The 22,857-nt window shown below is 49.6% G+C and overlaps 1 protein-coding gene and 1 long non-coding RNA gene across 6 annotated transcripts in view; one reads left to right on the top strand and one right to left on the bottom strand.

Moving 5' to 3' along the window:
* ALOX5 (arachidonate 5-lipoxygenase) overlaps window positions 1-22,857 on the top strand; it is a 70,178-nt gene that overhangs the window by 36,045 nt on the left and 11,276 nt on the right. For all 5 annotated transcript variants that reach the window (XM_024254086.3, XM_054522220.2, XM_054522219.2 and 2 more), the window contains 4 exons: window positions 122-244; window positions 12,045-12,151; window positions 12,964-13,136; window positions 16,623-16,769. In XM_024254086.3, coding sequence (XP_024109854.2) covers window positions 122-244; window positions 12,045-12,151; window positions 12,964-13,136; window positions 16,623-16,769 — 550 coding nt within the window. The remainder of the gene's footprint in view (window positions 1-121; window positions 245-12,044; window positions 12,152-12,963; window positions 13,137-16,622; window positions 16,770-22,857) is intronic.
* LOC129048226 (uncharacterized) lies at window positions 14,680-15,420 on the bottom strand. The gene is made up of 2 exons (XR_008510398.1): window positions 15,204-15,420; window positions 14,680-14,832 (listed from the first exon to the last, which is right to left on the bottom strand). It is a non-coding gene; the product is annotated as an uncharacterized LOC129048226 (long non-coding RNA).

The raw sequence follows: 22,857 nt of genomic DNA, 5'->3' as shown, positions 1-22,857 counted from the left end.
TTTATTTTGGGTACATCAGTCTCCCCGTGTAACATCGTCTGACAGTGTGGGCGGCCCTCAGCTGAGGGGGCAGACCAAAGGCCGGCATTTAACTCAATTTCTTCTCCTTTCTCATGCTCAGATGGATGGAGTGGAACCCTGGCTTCCCCTTGAGCATCGATGCCAAATGCCACAAGGATTTACCCCGTGATATCCAGTTTGATAGTGAAAAAGGAGTGGACTTTGTTCTGAATTACTCCAAAGCGTAAGTTTACGAAAACTGAGGGACTCTGGGCAGCCCCTCCAGCGGCTGGTGCTGGGGGTGGGACCCTCAGTCCTTTCCTCATGGGGTCCTTGGGTTGGGGGTTGGGGTAACAGCCTAGCTGAGCCAGATGCTTTGATGATATGTTGGCCATAGAGTGGATTCTCAATGCACAATTGAAGGACAACCGGTATCTTTAAAAAGTCACAACCTAGAGGACTCCAGACACCAGACATACATGTGTTTTTGGCCCAAAGCAGGGGTCTTTAGTTGGAATGCCTCCTCCCCATCCATATCTCATCCTCCCTATGGCCACTTCAAAGGTGTGAAGGCTTTATGTCCAGGCTGTCACCAAGATGGCAGGTGCTATGGTAAGAATGGCCAAATTGCCAGTGCTGATCCCAGGACATATGTCCCCTGTTCCTCCATCACAATCCCACAAGGGAGCCACAGTCATCATCCCCATTTTACAGTTGAGGAACTGAGGAATATGGAGGTTGACTACCTTCCTTGCCCAAGGCCCCCAGCTAATAAATGGCAGAGATAAAGGTTCTGTGCACCTTTGTTTCATCCGAATGTCCGCAGGGCTTTTTAAAGCTTGTCCAGGCTATCTGGAGACTCTAGGCTGCTTGTTAAACATATGGATCCCCTGACCCTACCCCAGGGCTACTGAGTGTAGGGGTCTTTAAATCTGCACATTGACCCTGTAGAGAATTTTAAAAATCATGTCAGTTTGGCAAAACTATTTCAATCACTAGAAAAAGAGGGAATCCTTCCTAACTCATTTTATGAGGCCAGCATCCTCCTGATACCAAAGCCTGGCAGAGACACAACAAAAAAAGATAATTTTAGATCAATATCCCTGATGAACATCAATGTGAAAATCCTCAATAAAATACTGGCAAACCGAATCCAGCAGTACATCAGAAAGCTTATCCACCATGATCAAGTGGGCTTCATCCCTGGGATGCAAGGCTGGTTCAACATATGCAAATCAATAAATGTAATCCAGCATATAAACAGAACCAATGACAAAAACCACATGATTATCTCAATAGATGCAGAAAAGGCCTTTGACAAAATTCAACCCTTCATGCTAAAAACTCTCAATAAATTAGGTATTGATGGGATGTATCTCAAAATAATAAGGGCTATTTATGACAGACCCACAGCCAATATCATACTGAATGGGCAAAAACTGGAAGCATTCCCTTTGGAAACTGGCACAAGACAGGGATGCCCTCTCTCACCACTCCTATTCAACATAGTGTTGGAAATTCTGGCCAGGGCAATCAGGCAGGAGAAAGAAATAAAGGGTATTTAATTAGGAAAAGAGGAAGTCAAATTGTTCCTGTTTGCAGAAGACATGATTGTATATTTAGAAACCCCATCGTCTCAGCCCAAAATCTCCTTAAGCTGCTAAGGAACTTCAGCAAAGTCTCAGGATACAAAATCAATGTGCAAAAATCACAAGCATTCTTATACACCAATAACAGACAGAGAGCCAAATCATGAGTGAACTCCCATTCACAATTGCTTCAAAGAGAATAAAATACCTAGGAATCCAACTTACAAGGGATGTGAAGGACCTCTTCAAGGAGAACTACAAACCACTGCTCAACGAAATAAAAGAGGACACAAACAAATGGAAGAACATTCCATGCTCATGGATAGGAAGAGTCAATATCGTGAAAATGGCCATACTCCCAAGGTAATTTATAGATCAATGCCATCCCCATCAAACTACCAATGACTTTCTTCACAGAATTGGGAAAAACTACTTTAAAGTTCATATGGGACCAAAAAAGAGCCTGCATTACCAAGACAATCCTAAGCCAAAAGAACAAAGCTGGAGGCATCATGCTACCTGACTTCAAACTATACTACAAGGCTACAGTAACCAAAACAGCATGGTACTGGTACCAAAACAGAGATATAAACCAATGGAACAGAACAGAGCCCTCAGAAGTAACACCACACATCTACAACCATCTGCTCTTTGACAAACCTGACAAAAACAAGAAATGGGGAAACGATTCCCTATTTAATAAATGGTGCTGGGAAAACTGGCTAGCCATATGTAGAAAGCTGAAATTGGATCCCTTCCTTACACCTTATACAAAAATTAATTCAAGATGGATTAAAGACTTAAATGTTTGACCTAAAACCATAAAAACCCTAGAAGAAAACCTAGGCAATACCATTCAGGACATAGGCATGGGCAAGGACTTCATCTCTAAAACACCAAAAGCAATGGCAACAAAAGCCAAAATGGACAAATGGGATCTAATGAAACTACAGAGCTTCTGCACAGCAAAAGAAACTACCATCAGAGTGAACAGGCAACCTACAGAATGGGAAAAAAATTTTGCAATCTACTCATCTGACAAAGGGCTAATATCCAGAATCTACAAAGAACTCAAACAAATTTACAAGAAAAAAACAACCCCATCAAAAAGTGGGTGAAGGATATGAACAGACACTACTCAAAAGAAGACATTTATGCAGCCAAAAGACACATGAAAAAATGCTCATCATCACTGGCCATCAGAGAAATGCAAATCAAAACCACAATGAGATACCATCTCACACCAGTTAGAATGGCGATTGTTAAAAAGTCAGGAAACAGGTGCTGGAGAGGATGTGGAGAAATAGGAATACTTTTACACTGTTGGTGGGACTGTAAACTAGTTCAACCATTGTGAAAGTCAGCGTGGCGATTCCTCAAGGATCTAGAACTAGAAATACCATTTGACCCAACCATCCCATTACTGGGTATATACCCAAAGGATTATAAATCATGCTGATGTAAAGACACATGCACACGTATGTTTATTGCGGCACTATTCACAATATCAAAGACTTGGAACCAACCCAAATGTCCATCAGTGATAGACTGAATTAAGAAAATGTGGCACATATGCACCATGGAATACCATGCAGCCATAAAAATGGGTGAGTTCATGTCGTTTGCAGGGACATGGATGAAGCTGGAAACCATCATTCTCAGCAAACTATCGCAAGGACAAAAAAACCAAACACCGCATGTTCTTACTCATAGGTGGGAATTGAACAATGAGAACACCTGGACACAGGAAGGGGAACATCACACACCAGGGCCTGTCGTGGGGTGGGGGGAGCGGGGAGGGATAGCATTAGGAGACATACCTAATGTAAATGACGAGTTAATGGGTGCAGCACACCAACACGGCACATGTATACATACGTAACAAACCTGCACATTGTGCACATGTATCCTAGAATTTAAAGTATAATAATTAAAAAAAAAAGACGTACATGGAAAAAAGGAACACAAATCCACAGGAACAGTTGGTGGTCTGTGCTTTTTTCCAAAGATGTCTTTAAGGGCATCAATATTTAAAGGAGAAAAACAGGCTCGAGGGAAGAAAGGGAGGGCATGGTCACATTACTGAATCCACATGTTGCAAAAGAAAAGGAGCAGGTAAGGGAATAGTCAGTTATGTATTCCTCTTGTGCTTAGTACCATCAGCACTTGATGAGGTGAACACTGAGAGCTACCTGTGGAGGTTTTCACCTTTTATCTGTAGCTATCTTCGTTTCTTGCATGACTCAGCTTTCAGCTTAATTTTTCCCTTTTGGCAGAGTGAATTGGGGTCCAAAGATTTTCATTTCCTTTTACACCTAGAATCCTCTGAGGAGCATTAGCACCTCCCAGTGCCAGGCCAACCCCACACCCACAGATGACAGTCTATGAGGGTGGGACCCTGGCTTTGGGTCTGCACACCCAGCAGGTAGACAGGGCTGAGAACCCAGCCAGTCTTCAAAGCTTAAAATAATATTATTTATTTCTAAACACTGTGTCGGTGTTTTGCGGGGGTACAATAATCTATTTTAAGCTTCATGGCCATCCTGGGAAGTAAATAATATTATTGACCATTTCTAGGTGAGGAAACTGAGTCTCCAAGGGGTCAAGGTCAAGGAGTTTGCCTAACGTCATTTAGGCAGAAATTGGCAAAACCAGGATTTGAATCCAGGTCTGTTTGTGTCCAAAGCTGGGGCATTTTTCTCCTACCACAATTGGGGTCTACTAGAAAGAAAAATTAAAACCTAACATCTGGATTAGTAATGCAGCACTATCCACCATCTCCCTGGAAACATCATGGCAGTTAAGGGCTCACTTCCCTTCCCCTACTCTGGGATTGGGATTGTTGACCAAAGCCATGTAGCTTTAGTAGGGTAGGTCCCAGACCAGGATGGGACAAGCAGGACAGAAGGCCCTTGTGAAAGAGACAGTCTGGAGGGAATGATAAGGATGGTGAGGTAGTGAGGTGGAGAGTACTGCCACTCAGTTTGGAGGGAATGGAGGAATACTGGATGGATGGACAATCAAACCGATGGACAGGTAGATGGATGGGTTGAGAGATGGATGATGAATGGATGGATGAAGGGAAGGAGGAAGGAGGGAAGAACAGGTGGATGGTGGATGGATGGAGGGATAGATGAGAAATTGATATACGGATGGATGGATTCATAGATGGATGGTGGATGGATGGATGGATGGATAGATAGTGAGATGGATGGATGGATAGATGGGTGGATGGATGGATTGATGGGTGGATGGTGAATGGATGGTGGACGGATGGAAGTGTAGACAGAAAGATGGATGGATGGATGGATGGAGGAATTAATGGTGGAGTGAAGGCCAGACTGTGCCTTTCTTATCTCTGCTCAGTGTTTCTGAAGGTCATTGTCATCTCTGTATCTCAGGAGCCTCTGTATCTTAGCAGCTGTCACAGAATAGGTGCTCATTAAATCCAATTAAAATGGAAGTGTGACCCACCTGGCCCCTGAGTGCCCCTGAGTGCCAGCTGGGTCACAGTCCATTTTAACAGGGTTTAATGAGCAGCTATCCTGCGGTATAGAAGGTAACTGTGCACCTCCTTTTCATGTATCCCCATCATGGCTAACAACAGCCTAGATATATGGTTCTCAATCCTATGTGTTTAGTGTTACAGACTCCATGCTGCCCACTCTGCACAAACTGTGGAATCAGGGGCAGTCCAGCACAGTTATGTTTTAGGGCTACTGGGGGATTCCAGTGTATAGCCAGGATTAAGACCACTGGCCTGTATGCCTTTCTGGGCCTCCCCACCCCCCACATATGGTTGCATCTATTTGCTGAGTTAAGTCCATCTGCTGGGTCCCAGGGAGTGCCTCCTCCTCTCCCAGCTCCACCATCTCTCCTGAGTGAGGGCAGGAGCATCTTTCCAGCTGCCTCCCTGGGCTCCATCTCTCAAGACAGTGGGAGGGCTCATTCTCAAGTGCTTGTATAATTTGTTGGAGGCTCGCTCTAAAAAGCAAATATAATTTCTTGGTTGGCTCAACTGCAGGTGAGAGCCCAGATGTCTCTGCCCAGAAATGGAGATACATCCATAGGGAGGCGCCCGCCCCTGCCGTCTCTCGGGTCCTACATGCATAGGATGCTCCACAGTGGGGAGCCAGCAGGGATTTGCAGAGCATCTCTTGTCTCTGACCTGGCTGTTTCCTTTGCCACACCCACCCTCCCCACTTCTTGGCCAAGACATGGGTGAGGGGCCCCTTCTTGCAGAAGCTTCTAGAAGCCCCTGGCCTCAGTGAGGTCCCCTCTCCTGTGCTCCCCAGTGCCGCCTACCCTGCCCTTGGCCCCAGAAGTGCTGCAGCCCACGTTTCTCCACATTGTCCTGTCACTTAGCCCCTTGAGTGATGGCCTATTGGCAGGAGCAGAGCGAAGGAATCCTGAGAGGGGTCCTTCTGCCCCTCCTGGCGCAGCAGGCTGGACAGTAAGCTTAGGCCTACTCTGAGCACCGCCTCTGTGTCGGCACAGTGGACGGAGACCCTTGAGTTCTGCGGAGAAGAGAAGAGGTGTTCCTGTATTTGAGGAGATGAGCCAAGGGGGCTGGACCACAAGGAAGCAGCTTAGAGGAGCCTGTGTGGGAATGAGGGGTGCCTGGGAGAGGGCCCTGGGCCCGTGGGGGTTGGGGGACCCTAGGGAAATCGTCTAAATTCCCTGAGCATCGGTGTCCTCAAATGAACAATGAGACCGGGCCCCAGCTCCTCCCCAGGGTTGTTGTGAGATTAAAATGGGACCTCACACATCAGCCCCTCAGGGAAGTTTCTCCCTAAAGACAGCCTTTGTCTTCTCCATTCTTGGTTCAGGCCCTCTGGGACCGCGTCTCCAGCATCACACACCGGCCTAGGGCTGCACTCTTGGAAGGGCCCCTGCGCTTGCGGGTGGGCAGGGGACCCTCGCTTCACCTGGGCGTCCTCTCTGATGGGGCCCAGGAAGGCTTTGCAGCCGGGGGCGATCTGACCAGGTCTTACTGGGCCCAGGCAGAGGTACGTGGGGCCTGGAGAACGGCACAGGGGACTGCAGCGGAGAGAGACTGTGGGCACAGGTGTGGCGAGGCCAGGCCGCCAAGAGCCAAGTGGTTTGCGAAATTTCCTGGTGGTGTGGAGGGAGGAGCAGCTGATGTGTTCACCTCCCCACTCACTGTTTGCAGCCTGGAAGACGATTGCAGGGGGTGGCAGGGCTGAAAAGACAATGTCCTCATTGAAGGAAATTGAGAAAGAGAGTTTCCTTCCCAGTGGGGCGGGACAGTGCAGAAATGCGGCCGGTCATGGAAGAGGTGGGGGCGAGGGGTGGGGGACTCACACGCCCTGCGATTTCCTATGAGAATGGGCGGGGGCAGCTCCGGGAAGGGTGGCGGATGGAGCCGCCCTCTCCCCAGGACCACAGGGTCGCTTTCCAGTGAAGGCGGCGGCGTAGGAAACGCCAGTCTGTGCCGCAGTGTACGTAGAGGCGCTATGAGCCCTAGTTTCCAACCCACGTCCAGGGGCAAATAGGGAGCCGTGACAGTCAAGCCGCGCGGAGGCTGCCCTGGCCGCCTTTGCGGTCAGGTGAAGGCGCAGAGGCAGGGAAGCCGGGCGAGCGCCGGCGGGCGGAGAGCAGGCCACGGGGAAGAGGCCGAGAGAGAAAGCGGGGCACCCGGCCCGGGGGGTCATTTACAAGGGACGCTGGACACGAAGGAGGCTGGGGCGAAGATGAGTCCAGGGGTTGGGTTGAGAACGCTGCGCAGCCGGGCTGAGCAGAGAAGCTGACGAGGGACTCCCGACAAGGGACAGGGGAGAGGGAGCCTGGGGGCAGGCAGAGGCCTAGGGGGTGCGCTCTGAGGCAACCACTCCCACCGGCCCTGCCCCAGCGCCGCAGGTCAGCCACATGCCCCGTGCTCCAGGCGACCCAGCTACATGGATGGCAGCGTCCTGAAAGGGGATGATCGGTAGGGAGTGGGTGCGGAGGCTCACGCCTGTAATCCCAGTGTTCTGGGATGCCCGAGCAGGAGGATCGCTTGAGCCGGGGAGGTGGAAGCTGCAGTGATCTGCGCCACTGAACTCCCGCCTGGGCGACAGAGTGAGACCCTGTCTCAAAAGACAAAAAAGGCACCAGGGGTGCAGGGAAGGAGCGATAGTCCCCCAGGCAAGGAGCGATAGTCCCCCAGGCAAGGCCCCTGCGGAGGGGCCAGGCCAGGAGAGAAGGGTCCTGAGCTCAGTGGACTGGCAGAGTGCGTGTGGAGGAAGGGAGGGACTTACCAGCACGAGGAAGAGTGAGGGCCCAGGCTGGGGATCGGGAGAAGTGATGGCGGAGGAAAGCGAGGCCGAAAGAGGATGGAGCCTGCTGGCCTGGCATTGGAAAACAAAGCGTGGGTTTGTATATGGGAAGAAGACCACATCCCCTCTTATCGTCATCCCAACTCAGAAACCATTTGGCCCCAAGTCACCAAAGCACTCATAGGAACCACTTTTCCTGTGACACAAGTAGCATTCTGCCACTTAACTTCCCAAATGCTACCCGAAAGCCTCTGAAATCCTTGGAAATTTAAAAAATAATCCCCTTCTATTAACTGATGCCTATAAAACCTATTGACTTTCATTAAATTTTGTTATGAAATCAGAGATGTGTCCCATTGTAAAATAAATTTTTGTTTGGAAAATGTAGGGGGGAATCCCATCTAAAAGTTAGACAAGGCTAGAAAATTTCAATTTTATTTGCTAAGGTAGCATCATGTTGTTGTTAAAAATGCGTCATAAAATAAGACCAAGAGTTAATACAAAGCATGAAGTCATGTTTCCCTCAAAAAAACGATTTGTTCTGTAGTCAAATTAATTTGGAAAACATTGCAAACTCTTCAGCAGTGGTTCTCAAAGTATAGCTTGCTTCAGAATCCCCTGGGGCCCTTGCTAAAATCTGGACTGCTACACTCACCCCCTAGAGTGGGTTAAACTCAGTGCCCACTGGCAGGAAACTGAAACTCGGCTGAAGTCACCGAGGAAGCCCTCCCCGTTAAACCTCTGGCTGGGGACAGCTTGGTTTCCTTGCCGCTGCTTCTGAGTAATTCTGGCACACAGTTCCTCCTAGCCACCTGCTGTGCCTGGAAGGGGGCCAGCCCTCCTCAGCAAGCTTTGCTCCCGCCCTGCACAGCACAACTGTGGCGTAAAAAATGGAAAAGCTGTTAGCAGAAGGAAAGAGCAGGGAGACAGAGGTCAGGTGAACCTCAATGGCCTCATTAAAGGAAGTTGAGAAAGAGAGTTTCCTTCCCAGTGAGGGAGGACAGTGCAGAAATGCAGCCCATCCTGGCAGATGTAGGGGCGAGGGGTGGGGGGCTCACCTGGCACACGGCCAACAGCTGGTGCCCAGCCTGGGCCACAGTTTGGCACAGGAGAAAGCTGAAGATGCAGGAGAAAGCTAGGTCACCGCCCCTAGGCCAGGTGATCAAGGTGGCTGTTACCTGCCTGTGTGGCCTTGAAAAAGCCTGGTGCCCTCTCTGGCCTGCAGGTTCCTTCTTTTTACAAAAGCAGATCTTCGAAGCCCTGAATATTCCAGTTATCTGTAAGGATATAGAAATATTTTGCCTCTAGGTGACATGCAAATATGTTCCTCTTAACTCCACTTCTTCCTAGATCTGTGGCTTCTTCTGAGAACTACCACACCCACCCTGTTTTCAGAGTAAACCTCCTGTTTTGAGGTCAAACAGACCCAGCGGGGTAGATGGTGACTCAGTCCTGGTTCCTCCAAAGAACAGGGGCGAGCGACCACCCGGGACCTCAGGCGCCCCAGCACAGGACCTCTTTCTGGGGCACCATCTGGCGCTGGACCATCTTCAGGCCCTACAGGGCTCTCGGGGCCTGGGAAGGCCTCTCATCTCCCAGAAATAAGTTCTTTTCCCCACCCAGACTGATAGCAGATGCTACAGTAAGGTTTACTCCTCCAGCTTGACAAGCATTCCTAGCCCAGAACACTCAGCTGACGAGGGGTGCTGGAGGAGGAAGGAGGCAGCAAGGCTGAAAGAAGCTTCTCTGGGTATTCCGGTGCCTGGCTGCTGGTCGTAGCCATGGTGAGGCCACAGCAGCCTCCCTGGAAGCAAGCACCTGTGTAAAAGCCCCTCCTTCCCCACGAGGGGCTGGATCCAAGTGAAGAAGGTACCAGAAGGACTGGAAGATGATGCTGGTATTATTCGACAGCTCCAGGATGCTGTAGCACTGAGCACCTACTGTATGCAGCCCATCACAAAGCCGGCCACACTGCCCAGGCTGTGCCATGGCAACTTCCAGCAGTACACCCTCTCGGTCACCTGCAGGCTGCTTGTTCGTCCTGACGCATGAGGAGAAAAAGACAGTACTCACAAAGGCCTCCAGCCTTGTGGCCCCAGGACCCTCTCCTGAGCGTCATGGCCTCCTAGGAGAACCAGGGTAGCCAGGACAAAGGAGAGAAGCATTTGCTAAGCTAAGAAAGGATGGAAGGGGATTGCTGTTCTGCCTGGATGCACCCCTAGACCTGGCAGGGCAGGTGGGAGAGACCCCCAGTGTCTCCTGCTTATCCTAGGAGTTCCCCCCTGTGGTTGCTCCAGTTTGCTGCCTTCATGCGTGTTCACAGGGTGATTCCCCTGGGACAACAGAGCTGGGATGTCACCAAGCCCTGTGTCCTATCAGCCAGGCTCTCCCCAGCCTCCATCCTCTGATTCTGCTGGATCAGGAGGATGTGGGGAGGTCCCTGCCTCCCCAGCTTTCCCCATGACAAGGTGTGTGTCTACAGCTCAGACCCAGCCATGCTCCACCTGAGAAGTGGGTCCAGGCAGAGCACTGGGTCCTGGCCACCTAGGGCTGCCTCCTTGGGGGTGGGCAAGAAGGGAAGCCACTGGAGGAGTGCCCCGGGCACAGTCCCCTGCACTAGGTGAGGTCACCTCTTAGTCCATGAGACGATGCTGCATGAGCCCCTCTGGACACTAGGAGGCCTGGGCTCAATGCTGAGTAAAGTGCAGGCATGACCATGCCCTCAGCATGCATAGGGCAGCGGGCACAGATTCATACACATGAGTTTGCACTTAAGCTGCAGTAAGAGCTACAGAGGAAATGAAGAGACAGCATCCCTCCAGTGAGCCCTCCAGACACACTCACCCCATGTGTGCAGTAAGAGAATGGCATAGTCTATTGGGACAGCCACATCAAAATACCACAGACCAGATGGCTTAAACAGCAGACATTTGTCTCTCACAGGTCTGGAGGCTAGAAGTCCAAGATTAGGGAGCCAGCCAATCCACTTGCTGGTGAGGGCCCTCTTCCCAGCTTGCAGATGTCTCTGTGTTCCCACAGCATGGTCACGTGGCAGAGGAGAGAGGGGGACAGGGCATGAATAAGCCTTCTGGTGCCTTCCTCTTCTTACGAGGATGCTAATCCCATCACGGGCACCCCACCCTCGTGACCTCATCTAACCCTAATCACCTCCCAAAGGCCCCACCTCCTAATGCCATCACACTGGGGGTCAGGGCTTCAACACATGAATTTGGGGAGCACAGTTTATTCCACAGCAGAAAAGAAAGGGGCACAGAGCATTCCAGCTTGAAGGAAACAGATGTGCAAAGGCCCAAGGCAAAGGCCTGAGCTCTGAGCGGCAGCCAGAGTCAAGGGTGAAGAGTAGGCAGTGATTGAGCACTGACGGTGGAGAGGCAACAGGCTATCTTGTTAATCTCAGTCTTTTGTGTGCCAGAGAGAGAAACTGAGGCACAGTGTGTCATGGTGAACACTAGGCAGCACTCCCATGCTCCTGTCCTGCACCCTGCAGGGTTATGGAGGAAGCCTGGGAAGCCTCTCCTCTCTTTTCCACCTTTCCTGGCCCCATCCCACACCCTGCCTCCTCCAGGAAGCCCTGGGGATTGCTCATACACTCACATCTCACTCCTTAGTACCTGCAGCCTGCATTCTGAATTTAGCAAGCTCTGGCCTTGGGTTTCTATTTTCTTGTCCTGTGCAGTGAACATTTGGAAACTTCTGTCCTCCTCAGCACCAAGCACGGAGCCATTTAGCAGAAAATAAATGAGTTTTCAAGTCAATTGAACTGTTCATCGCCCCAAAATCCAGGCAACACGGTAGAGCAGCTGGATCTCTGTTCCTAGAAGCTTGAACAGGGACTGGCCCACTGAGTGGGGGACAGCAAGTGCCTGATGAGTGAATGAATGAATGAATGAATGAACACATGTGTGAATGGAATACAAGGCACTGTAGGCTATTCTGGAGGGTACTGGCCTGTCTCTTTGACAGGTGAGGTGCAGTAGAACAGCATCCCGTATAGATGCCAGTTTCTGTCCTGGTTCAGAAAAGCCAATCACCTGCCTCTGCGGAGCTGCCTGGAGGGGGCGGGGGTTGTGAGGACCCTCGAGAGCTCGGTGTGAAGGGGCTCTGCAGAGGGAGGCATGGCTGGTGTGTGCAAGGTGACCTCTCTCCTGGTCTGCAGGATGGAGAACCTGTTCATCAACCGCTTCATGCACATGTTCCAGTCTTCTTGGAATGACTTTGCCGACTTTGAGAAAATCTTTGTCAAGATCAGCAACACTATTTCTGGTGAGTGTGCCTCTGGGGGCCCAAGTGGTGCTGGGGACAGGGGATGCTGCTCTCCTGTCTGAGACTTGCCGGGAAATTGACAAGGGCTTTCCTGCCTGCTGCAGCATGGGGGCCTCACTGCCACCATGCCACCCTGAACAGCACCCCGTACACTCCACACCTTTTACCATCACTGTGGTCACCCTTGTGCCCAGAGGTTTCTCCTCCTCAGATATTCAAGCTCGAGCACCCTCAACCTCATTTCACTATCAAAAGTCTCAAAAGTATCAGAACTTTTTCTTGGCACAAATCAATCATTTGTGCTTCTGAACAGAGCAAAGGCAGAACTTGGCTTGTGTTTTAGGCATTTACATGAAAGCAACTTTGGGTTCCTTTGGACTAGGATGTGTTTGATGAGAGCACTAGCTTCATAGTGGCCAGTCATGGCATGGGAAGGACGTTAAGGAGGCAGGAATGGCTGGACAAGAAGAGGTGCTGAAATCAGGACATGGGGAACCAAACTTGGCAAACTGCCCCCAGGGACTCTCCTCCACGCCCTCCTCCTTCCATCCTGGACACTCCATGCTGGGCTGAAGGACCTGAGTGCCCCAGGAGGCTTCTGAGCCACTAAGGGCCAGCTCAGGTATGATGAGTTGGTGCTACAGCCTAACCCAGTGATGGGCAGGGGGCAGCAGTTGGAGCTGTGCCCATCCAGGGAGCACTCGGGGGAGGAGACCAAGCAGGGACTGTGCTCTCAGGTGAGGTCAGGAGGGCCACAGCCCTGGCTGCCCTCTACTCAGAGCTTAGGGTGGGCCTCGCTTCTCTCCTGGTAGAGCGGGTCATGAATCACTGGCAGGAAGACCTGATGTTTGGCTACCAGTTCCTGAATGGCTGCAACCCTGTGTTGATCCGGCGCTGCACAGAGCTGCCCAAGAAGCTCCCAGTGACCACGGAGATGGTAGATTGCAGCCTGGAGCGGCAGCTCAGCTTGGAGCAGGAGGTCCAGGTAGGGGTTGATGGGCTGGGGAAGTGGCCAAGGTCACAGTCTGTCAGGTGGAAGCCACTTCCTCCTGGCCAGTGCTCATAGGCCCCCAAGGCGCTAACTGCAGGCCCATCTGGCCTAGAGCAGCCGCTTCCTTTTCCTGGCAGCAGTGTCAGCCAGGGTCCTGGGCATTATGCAGACTGTCTTGTGCAACATCAGAGGAGGAATTGCGGGGAATGTTTCTCCATGATGCTCGAGTCTGGGAACATAATGTCAATATTTTCACTATCAGTATCAATAATTACAGGAGCTACCATTGATTAGGGGCCTGTGGTGGGACAGGCATTGTGACAGGTGCTTTACACACAAGGTCATCAGTTGTCACCCACCTTGCAAAGGGGAGAACACTGGAGAAAGAAGCAGACCTTGTGTGAGAATAAAAAAGGGGCACAAGGAGAAACCCAACAGAATGGTTGACTTTCTCGTTAGAAATGCTGCTGCCCATGCTCCTGTCGCACTCTCCTCCCCACCCTTACCTGCAGACTCAGCCGCCTCCGGCTGCAAGGCTGACCTAGTCTTGAGACAGAAGAAGTTCAAACCAACTCCACCTGGATCTGGTGGGGCTCAGCAACAGGCGCTGGCCCATCAGCCTGCCTCTTCCCCATGGAGCCAGCGTGATGGGGCCTCCTGCCACCCAGGCCCTGCTGCCTATCCCCAGGTGTCCAGGTGGCCTCTGCTGCTTCCAGTCTTTTGAGCTCAGCTTACCCTGGGGCCCTAGTTGGAGAGGGATGGTTGGTGCCCTTTAGAGATAAACCTACAGCCCCAGTACCTGGCCCACCTAAATCTAGAGGGCCACCCACCCAGCTGAAGTCCCTGGGCAAGTCTCCTGCCCCAGTGCAGGCAGTGTTTCCTAACCTCCTCCTCCTGCACCCAACCAGGCCCAGAACACTTCCTGGTCATGTGAACAGCTGACAGTTACAATCCCCCACACACTGAGAGAGCATCTGTGTTCCTGAGCGGACTGAATTGCTAGACGTAGTAACATTGATTCAGTGGCTATAGGTTTCAAACTTCAAGTCAAAGATCATAGAACCTTAAGCCATATAGAATCCTAGAATTGGAAGACTGAGCAGCCATCTCTGCACCCAGCAGCCAAGGAGTGGCTGTCCTCAGCACCTGGGCAGGGCATCAGCCTCCCACTGGGAGTCCTGGCCACCTCCAGGGCACGTGGGTTATGAGTCACCTTTCCTTTGAGCTGACCCACCCCTCACTGACTAGACTCTTAAACACACACTGCCCCATCTCCTACACACCAGCATGATTCTTAATCCCCACAATCATTCATGCTGCCCATCTGGCAGCACCTTAGCGATCTACAGCAAGCTTGTGGCCTACTAAAAATGCCTCCATTGTTTTTTAAAATGTGCAGTTATTTTCCGGAACATGAATAGAGAAATTGTATCCCTGTTGTTGGTATTGATTCAGTGTTCCAGCTCAAGTTTGTTTGAGTTCTTAGACTTTATATTTGGATTGTTTGGTTTCACATCACAAAAATCAACTCCATCTGGTTTAATCCAAGAACTCTATTGGCTCAGGCAACAGTAAAAAGCAATGCTAACTCATTTGGGACCAGGGCTCAGATCATCCTCTGCACTGTCTGTCTCTCTTTCTTCATGTCTCAATCCTCTGCCTCTGGTGGTTTTTTCCTTAGGAGGGTTTCCTTATGTGGAGGTAAAAAATGATCACCAGCAGCTTCAGATTTACGTTCCACCAGCTTAGCAAACACCACCCACTCCCAGCAAGAAAGACCCTGTTTCCCAACACTCCCAGCAGATGTCTTAGGCCATCCTCGGGCCTCACTGATTCTGTGAGCCAGTGCCCACGGCCAGGAGAATGGAATACGCTGACCCAGAGGGGACAGGGACTGTAGACAGGCAAAAACTCCACTGTCAGAAGCAGAATCCTAAAACGTCAGAACTGAAAGGTAGGCCCGCCCCTCGTTTTCCAGAAAGATGAAAAGGAGGCTTGGGATAACAGAGAAATGCTGCAGGCATTGGCCTCAAATCTCAGGCCCCCTATTCCCAGTATCACCTTCACCAGCCTGGGTGGTCTCAAGATTGGATTAGCAGCCATTCCTTCTGGGTAGAGTCTGATGGTCACTTCAGCTCTCAAAGTCCAGCTGTCCAGCCGTAGTCCTAGAAGGCAAGACACCGCTGTGCCCGACCAACCCAAGGGTCTCCACCTGCCCCCCTCAACACAAAGTGCCCTGGGTGCCTCCGCGGGGAAAGTCCCCGTCCCCACCCCCGCTCCCCCCGCCCATCGCGACAGATGCTCAGGGCTGATCCCTGGTGTCACACGACATAAAGGAGGAGGGCGGTGGCCAGGCTCCGAGCTCCTGCCGTCCTGGGTAGGTGGCTTCTGTCCTGCGTGCTGTCGGGCAGCCCGGGGGTCCTGCGCGCGGGCGCGGTCGGTGGAGCTGCAGGGGGGCGCTCTGGGATGTCTCCAGGCAGAGTAGATCCTGACCCCTCCGCAGCCGGGACCCTCACCCTTTCCTTCACCACTCAGGAAACAGAAAAGGCTTCGGAAGGAGCGGCCATGCCCCCGGCCTAAGCGCTGCGTTCCCGGCCCAGCAGGCCTACCCTGCACCTGGCGTTCCTAGGGGCCCCTCTGCGGGACCCACTGCGCGGCTCGCAGCGGCCGCCCGCCTCCCACTTCACCGGCACGCTCGTTGTGTGTCGAGGTGTGTTGACACCTACAGCAAAGGGCACGGATCCGCGGGTCAGCAAGCCCGACGAATTTACACCGATGACCCGCCGTGTCGCCAGTCTCAGACCAGGGCACAACACGCCAACCCTGCAGACCACCCCCACCTCCCCAACCACTGCAGACCCTTCCCCCTCTGCTTCTGCAGCCCCTCTCCCGAAACACGCTCATTCCCGCCCCCGCAGACCTTCCCTACCTCCTGGAGACCCCCCTCAACCCCTGTAGATTCCCCTGACCGTGCAGAATCCCCTCCCCCTTCCCCCGCAGCCCCTCTACCTCACCCGGCGGACAGCCCCGCCCCGCTTCCTCTCTTCCTCCCAAGGGAGACCCCTGTCCTGGCTCTGACTGGGGTTGAGTTCGCCCAGTTTTGACTTCTCTGTAGAGTCCGGCAGCATCATTTTTTGGCATTTAACTCGTCACATCTATTTCACCTAACCTCTTTCTTCTTAGTAAACTGACACTCAGGTCGGTCTCTCATCTTTCGTGCCAGTCAAGCAGGTTTCAGACACCACAAATGCCGAATGAGCTGCTGCCATTCCTTCACCTTACCCCGAACTGCCACAACCTGTGAACACCTTCCATGTGAATCAATCAGCCTTGGAGTCAGAGGAGAGAAGTACACATTCTGAACTCCGCTGAGTCGCAGGAAAGGGAGAGGGGTCCCCAGAGGTCATCACTCTTTCCCCAGGCCTGATTTTTGGTCCATCTGCTGAGCCTGATTTGGACACATCTCTCTGCCTCCTGCAGCAAGGGAACATTTTCATCGTGGACTTTGAGCTGCTGGATGGCATCGATGCCAACAAAACAGACCCCTGCACACTCCAGTTCCTGGCCGCTCCCATCTGCTTGCTGTATAAGAACCTGGCCAACAAGATTGTCCCCATTGCCATCCAGGTAGGCTGCTGGGGGGCACACCTTTCTGAGCAGCTCAGTCCTCCGCGATCCAGGGCTCCTGGGTGGCTCCATTCACACTCCAGCTGAGGAAGCTATGTCTTGAAAGACACTTAGGGCTTCCTGCAGGCCCTGAGGTGGGCTGTCCATAGGGGCGGAGAGGGCTCTACTCCCCAAGGCACACTTGAGAAGCCCCTGGCCAGTCGAGGCACACTGTGGAGGACCTGCCCTGGGATGATATTCTGCACTCTCCACCCCAGCACCCTGACCAAAGGCCCCCAGTCAAGGTGCTGCCAGGGGCCAGGCAGGTGAAGCTGTGGACTCAGCTGGAGACCAAGACCACTGAGGGGCACCATGGGTTCTGGGGTCAGGAACCAGGCCAGTCCTGGTATGCCATCTTTGATGATGATGTGAGTTCTTACGTCCACGTGAGATGAGGCAGGAGGAAGAGGGAGACCCTGGAGGAAAGGCAGGTGGGCACAGGGCTTTGTCTCCCCCTGTTCCTGGCACCAGCCTGCTGCCAGGCTGGGAGCTGGTGTGCAGACAGCAGGGGCCAAGGCCAGGACTGGACTGGGCATAGGTCCCTGGGAGTAGGGAGGAACTGTGCAGGGGACACTGTGGGAGACTGGTAGATGAGCATTCAGCAAATAATGTCCATGAACTGGACCTTGGGAGCTGTGGACACAATAGCAGCTGGATAGGTCAGGCACCAGCCACCTGCCAAGGCTATCCTATGGGTTAACCTGCACAGTCCGCAATCCCTTACCCTCAATTCTAAATCTAAAAATTCTGAAAACTGCTGCATATTTCAAAACTGTGCAGCAAATTCATTGTTTGTAAACAAACCTTCTTTGAAGTAATAGGTGAGGTTATTTAGAGGCTTTTTCCATTCAATGTGATATACATGTGGATCACTGCAGAAATACTGCTCTGTTTAATTGTAAAATAGTATGTTGCCCTAGACTGGAGGTGGGAGGGTGTATGGCACATAATGAAGTATACCCACTGCTAAAATCCTAAAAATTCTGGATTCTGAAGCACATTTGACCACTGGGGTTTTAGATAACCTATCTTTATTTGTGTAATCATCACCATAACCATCCTAGGTAGTGGGCTCTATTGATGTTGATCATTTTACCCAGATAAGGAAACTGAGACACAGGTGCCCACAGCCAACCACAGAACTAGGATTCAAGCCAGGTCATCTGACTCTAGATTCCAGCCTCCCCACGGTCTCTCAGGGGCACGTAGCCTCAGAGGAGCTTCCCGTCTTTTACCAGAGAGAAGCCCTGTGCCTAAGAAACTGAAGCAGCAGGTAAAGGGACAGGTGACCTAAAAGAAGACAAAATTGCTGGGAGATTCCCGGAGATCCCAGGCGCCACTGATGGTGCCTTCAAAAGCTTGGCTCAGAGATCTCTTGGAGCAGCCTGGAGTCAGGGGCCTAGTTTAAATTCCAGCTCAGCCACTTGCTAGCAGGCTGTGGGACCTTGAGCAAGCCACAGAATGTTCCTGGGTCTCTTTCTTCTTCTGAAAATGGAAACTTTGCAAACTATAAAGACTCAAGCAAATGAAAGCCAGAGGTTAGTAAATCTAAGATCTGGTTCTTTGAAAGGTCCAAAAAATAATAATAATAACCTCCTCATGAGGCTGATGGAAAAAAAGAGATAGAAAAAAACATATGCAAGATTCAGAATAAAAAAGGAATCATAAAAAGAGTAATTATAGCCAGGCACCATGGTGATGCACAACTGTAGTCCCAGCTACTTGGGAGGCTGAGGCAGGAGGCTCACTTGAGGCTATAGTGTGCTATGATCAAACCTGTGAATAGCCACAGCAGTCTAGCCTGAGCAACATATCAAGACCCTGTCTCTTAAAAAAAAAAAAACAGTAATTGTGATTACATATTTTTTAAATGAGAGTAATATGGCAACAAATTTGAAAAATTAGAGAAATGGATAAAAACCTAGGAAAAGAAAAATTAGAAGAAATTGTAGAAAATAGGCCAATTTCCATATAGTGATTGGAAACAGACCTACATGGCGAGCAGCTGAGTCTCACCCAGCCACTAGACAGCCGACATTTCCAGGGCTCTTTATCAGCCCCAAATTGATCCTATAAAGCTGGTGTAAGCTTAGTGCTGAAACTGGATACAGGCAGGCTTCAAAAGAAGGCTGAAGACCAATCCAAGTATTAAATAAAGATTTAAAAGAAAACTAAAGGTGATATTAGCAAAGTGAGTGCAGCAGTGTATTAAATGACTATATGTAATAACCAAGCAGAGTTTATTCCAGATATTTCAATATCAAGAGAGCTACCACCATAATTTATTATACCCATAAGGATAAAGTTTATGATTATATCAATTCACACTAAAAGGGAATTTAATAACATTTAATAGCCACAACTAATACAAATTAATAGGAGGAACCTTACTTTCTATGATAAAGATAGCTAACATCAAAAAGGTGCAACTCTAATGCGATTTCCATTAAAATAATAAAAAAGAATGCTGATATCACTGTTTTTATTCAACATTATTTTAGAGGTCATACCACATGATAAAACAGGAAAACAATCAGTAAACATATTGTCAAAGAACAGGGAAGATGATCTTTTCTGATAATGCTATGGTAGACCTAGAAAACACAAGAGATTCTAATTTTTTTAAAAGCTACTAGATTAATAAATTCATTTGACAAAGTGTTTAGATAAATATATTTCTCAAAAAAAATCAATAGCCTTTCTCCATACTAACAATAAAATATAATGCCCATATAAGGAAAAACTATAAAGTTATTTATTTATTTATTTACTTGTTTATTTATTTGAGATGGAGTTTCACACTGTCACCCAGACTACAGTGCAGTGGCATGATCTCGGCTCCCTGCAACCTCCACCTCCCGGGTTCAAGCAATTCTCCTGCCTCAGCCTCCCGAGTAGCTGGGATTACAGGTGCCCACCACCACGCCCAGCTAATTTTTTTGTATTTTTAGTAGAGACAGCATTTCACCATGTTGGCCAGGCTGGTCTCGAACTCCTGACCTTGTGATTCGCCTGCCTCAGCCTCCCAAAGTGTTGGGACTACAGGCGTGAGCTACCGTGCCCAGCCAACTATAAAGTTATTTTAAAGGATATACAATGAACTCTTAACAGTGATTTGATATTGGGGAGGAAACTGCAAAAATGTCAGTTCTACCAAATTCTATTATAAAAACTTAATGCACTTCCAAGTAAAATTTCAGCCAGAATTTTTTATCTTTCTTGGTGGGGGTGTGGTGGTGGTAAAGAGGAACTAAAAAGGAGGGAAAACAATTAAAAAATTGAGAGATTCATATGGAAAAAGAAATCTAGCATAGTCAAAAATTTTTTGAAAAAAATAAAAACCACATAGAGAGGCAGGGCAACCAAGTGAGACCTCATGTCTAAAAAAAAAAAAAAAATTAATAGAAAAAATTAGGTATGGTGGCGCATGCCTGTAATCCCAACTGCTCAGGAGGCTGAGGTGGGAGGATGGCTTGAGTCCAGGAGTTCGAGGCTGCAGTGAGCCATGATTGCTCCACTGCACTCCACACTGGGCAACAGAGTAAGACCTTGTCTTAAAAAAAAGTAAAACAAAATAAAACACAGAAGGAACACTTTCCTTGCTGGATTTGTAAGGTTACTGTTAAGCAGATGCTGTGCTTGAAAACAGAGAATTGGGGGACAGTATAGAGTAAGATCCAGAAATAGACTCCCCTACAGAGGAATTCAGTGTATCACAATGGAGGTTTTTCAACTCAGTGAAAAAGGGATATTATTTTAATGATGCTATCACACTGCCTTTGCATAAGAAGAAAATTAAATTGGACTGCTGTGTCATGCCATTTACAAAAATCTCATCATGTAGAGTAGCTTAGAAGAAAAAGAAAAAAAAAATTCAGATGAAGTAAAAATTAAAATGAAAAAAGTAAACGAATTTAGAAAAACTCATTACGCGGACACTCGGAAGACTTTTAGAAGGAAAAGGAAACCAAGAAGTTATAAGGGGAAAGCTAAGCATATTTGATTACGTAATGTTTTAAAACTTGAATGATAAACCATAAACAAAGCCAAAAAGCAAAACAGAGATTGGGGTGAGTAACCATAACAGAAGTGACAGCTAGGAGATGCCTATCTATGATACACAAGTAGCTCCTTTACATTGACAAGAAAATACAAATACTCCAGTGGAAAAATGAGCAGAGAATATGAATAGGCAGTTCACAAAAGAAGAAATGTAAATGGGCAACCAGCATATGGAAAAACTCCTAACTTCACCTGTAGTTAGAGAAATGCAAATGAAAGTTAACAATGAGATATCATTTCTGACATGTCTGGTTGGAAAAACAAAGGGGTAACTCCCAGACACCAGCAAGGACGGAGCCCCATGCTCTGCTCATGAGTCGTTGCAGCCTGGCAGTGTTCACGGGATAACTGGTGGGTCTGGGCAACCCAAGGTCAGAGCTTTGGCCCGCACTGGAGCAAGGTCAGAGCTTCGGGCAGCACTGGAGCAAGGTCAGAGCTTCGGCCAGCACCGGAGCAGATCCCACAGCGCCTGCTGTACCAGGTGCACGTTGCAGTAGGCAGTCAGAGGATCCTGGGGTTGAGGCTGTCGTGGCGAGGACAGTTGTGTTACCGAGCTGGACTGAGATCTGCTTGCCCAATGCAGCAAAACCAAACACTGAGATTGGGATAGAATCTAGGAGAACACAAGGCATTTATTGCGGGGACCAAAAAAGGAGAATTGGGCAGCTCACTCTTAAGACCGGAGCTCCCTGATGGCTTGCAGGTAAGGGTTTTTAAAGGCGGGGTAAATTTCAGGAAAGCAGAAGTTAACAGGCAAAATCATTAATCAATACATGGAGGGTACACATTGGTTTTGGCCTAAAAGGGTGGGATATCTTGAAGTGGGGGTGGGCTTCCAGGTCATAGGTAGATTCAAAAATTTGTTGTTTTGCAGTTGGTTAAGGAAGAGAAGTTTCATTTAAAAATTTGGGTTACCAGAACGGAATGTTAGCTGTGGCTTGTGAGCGGGACTTCCCCGAGGCCCCCCAGGAAGAAATTTAGAACAAAGAGCCTGCTCAGAGTTCAGTCCTCAGCTCCCTCTTATCTGAGGTCTCTGTGCCAGTGGATCTGTTTGGTGGGGGTCTGGGTTTCTGAAAAACAACTCAGAGACACATGTTCAGGGGTTCTCTTTAGTTTCCAGAGGGAACCAAACAGCCCAGGACTCTGGCTTCCTTGGCTGTTGTTTTAGGCCGCTGTTACCCTCTTGTTTGTCGAGTTGCTCATTTATTTCTCAGGGCTAGCTGGGTGCCAGGAATTACCCTTCAAGGAACTCGGGATTTGCCTTCATTTCCATGCCCTGTTGGGGGGCTGGGGGGCTACAGTGCCCTAAGAGGAGGCCCCTGCTCCGTCTCAATTGGAGGGGCACTGGAGGGGACTTTACTGTTTAAGTGTTCTGACAGCCAGTAGCACTGAACAGGTGTGCACCAGCAGAGTGAACCTGTCTGAGGAACAGTAGGGCAGGCACTGTCTACTCAAAGAAAACACACCCGAACCCCCAAGGCTCAGCCTTTGCTAGCAGCCACTCAGCAGAAATGAAAGCACAAATGTGTGTGGGTAGCAACAGGAGCATAGTTTGTGATGGGGAAAAAAATTGAAAACAGTCTGAAGGCAGAAGAGGATTGAGTGAGTGAGCCCTTCCATGTCCTCACCATAAAATGTTGCAGCATCTTTGAAAGGAATGCTTTGGTTCCCTCCCAGCTGACCTGGAGGGGTCTCCACAATGAGTTAACAAAGTGGAAAAACAAGACACAAGGGACCGATAAAGGATACATATCTGTCATATACAAATAGCTCCTTCAAACTGCTAAGGCAATGGACATGGTCTCACTTATGTTAAATGAATGCAAGGATGCAGCAGGCCTACTGTGCCAGCATGGGGACACAAGGACGCGGTGTCACCAGGTAGGAACACGGTGATGGCCCAGTGGGGGACAGGTGAGCAAAACAAAGAGACAGATGTTGATTATAATCGTATATGTATAATCGTATATTCAGTTGATGGAAAATT

This window comes from Pongo abelii, chromosome 8 (assembly GCF_028885655.2).
Source record: "Pongo abelii isolate AG06213 chromosome 8, NHGRI_mPonAbe1-v2.0_pri, whole genome shotgun sequence".
In the NCBI taxonomy this organism is placed as follows: domain Eukaryota; kingdom Metazoa; phylum Chordata; class Mammalia; order Primates; family Hominidae; genus Pongo; species Pongo abelii.
This window is presented reverse-complemented; position numbering and strand designations above follow the sequence as displayed.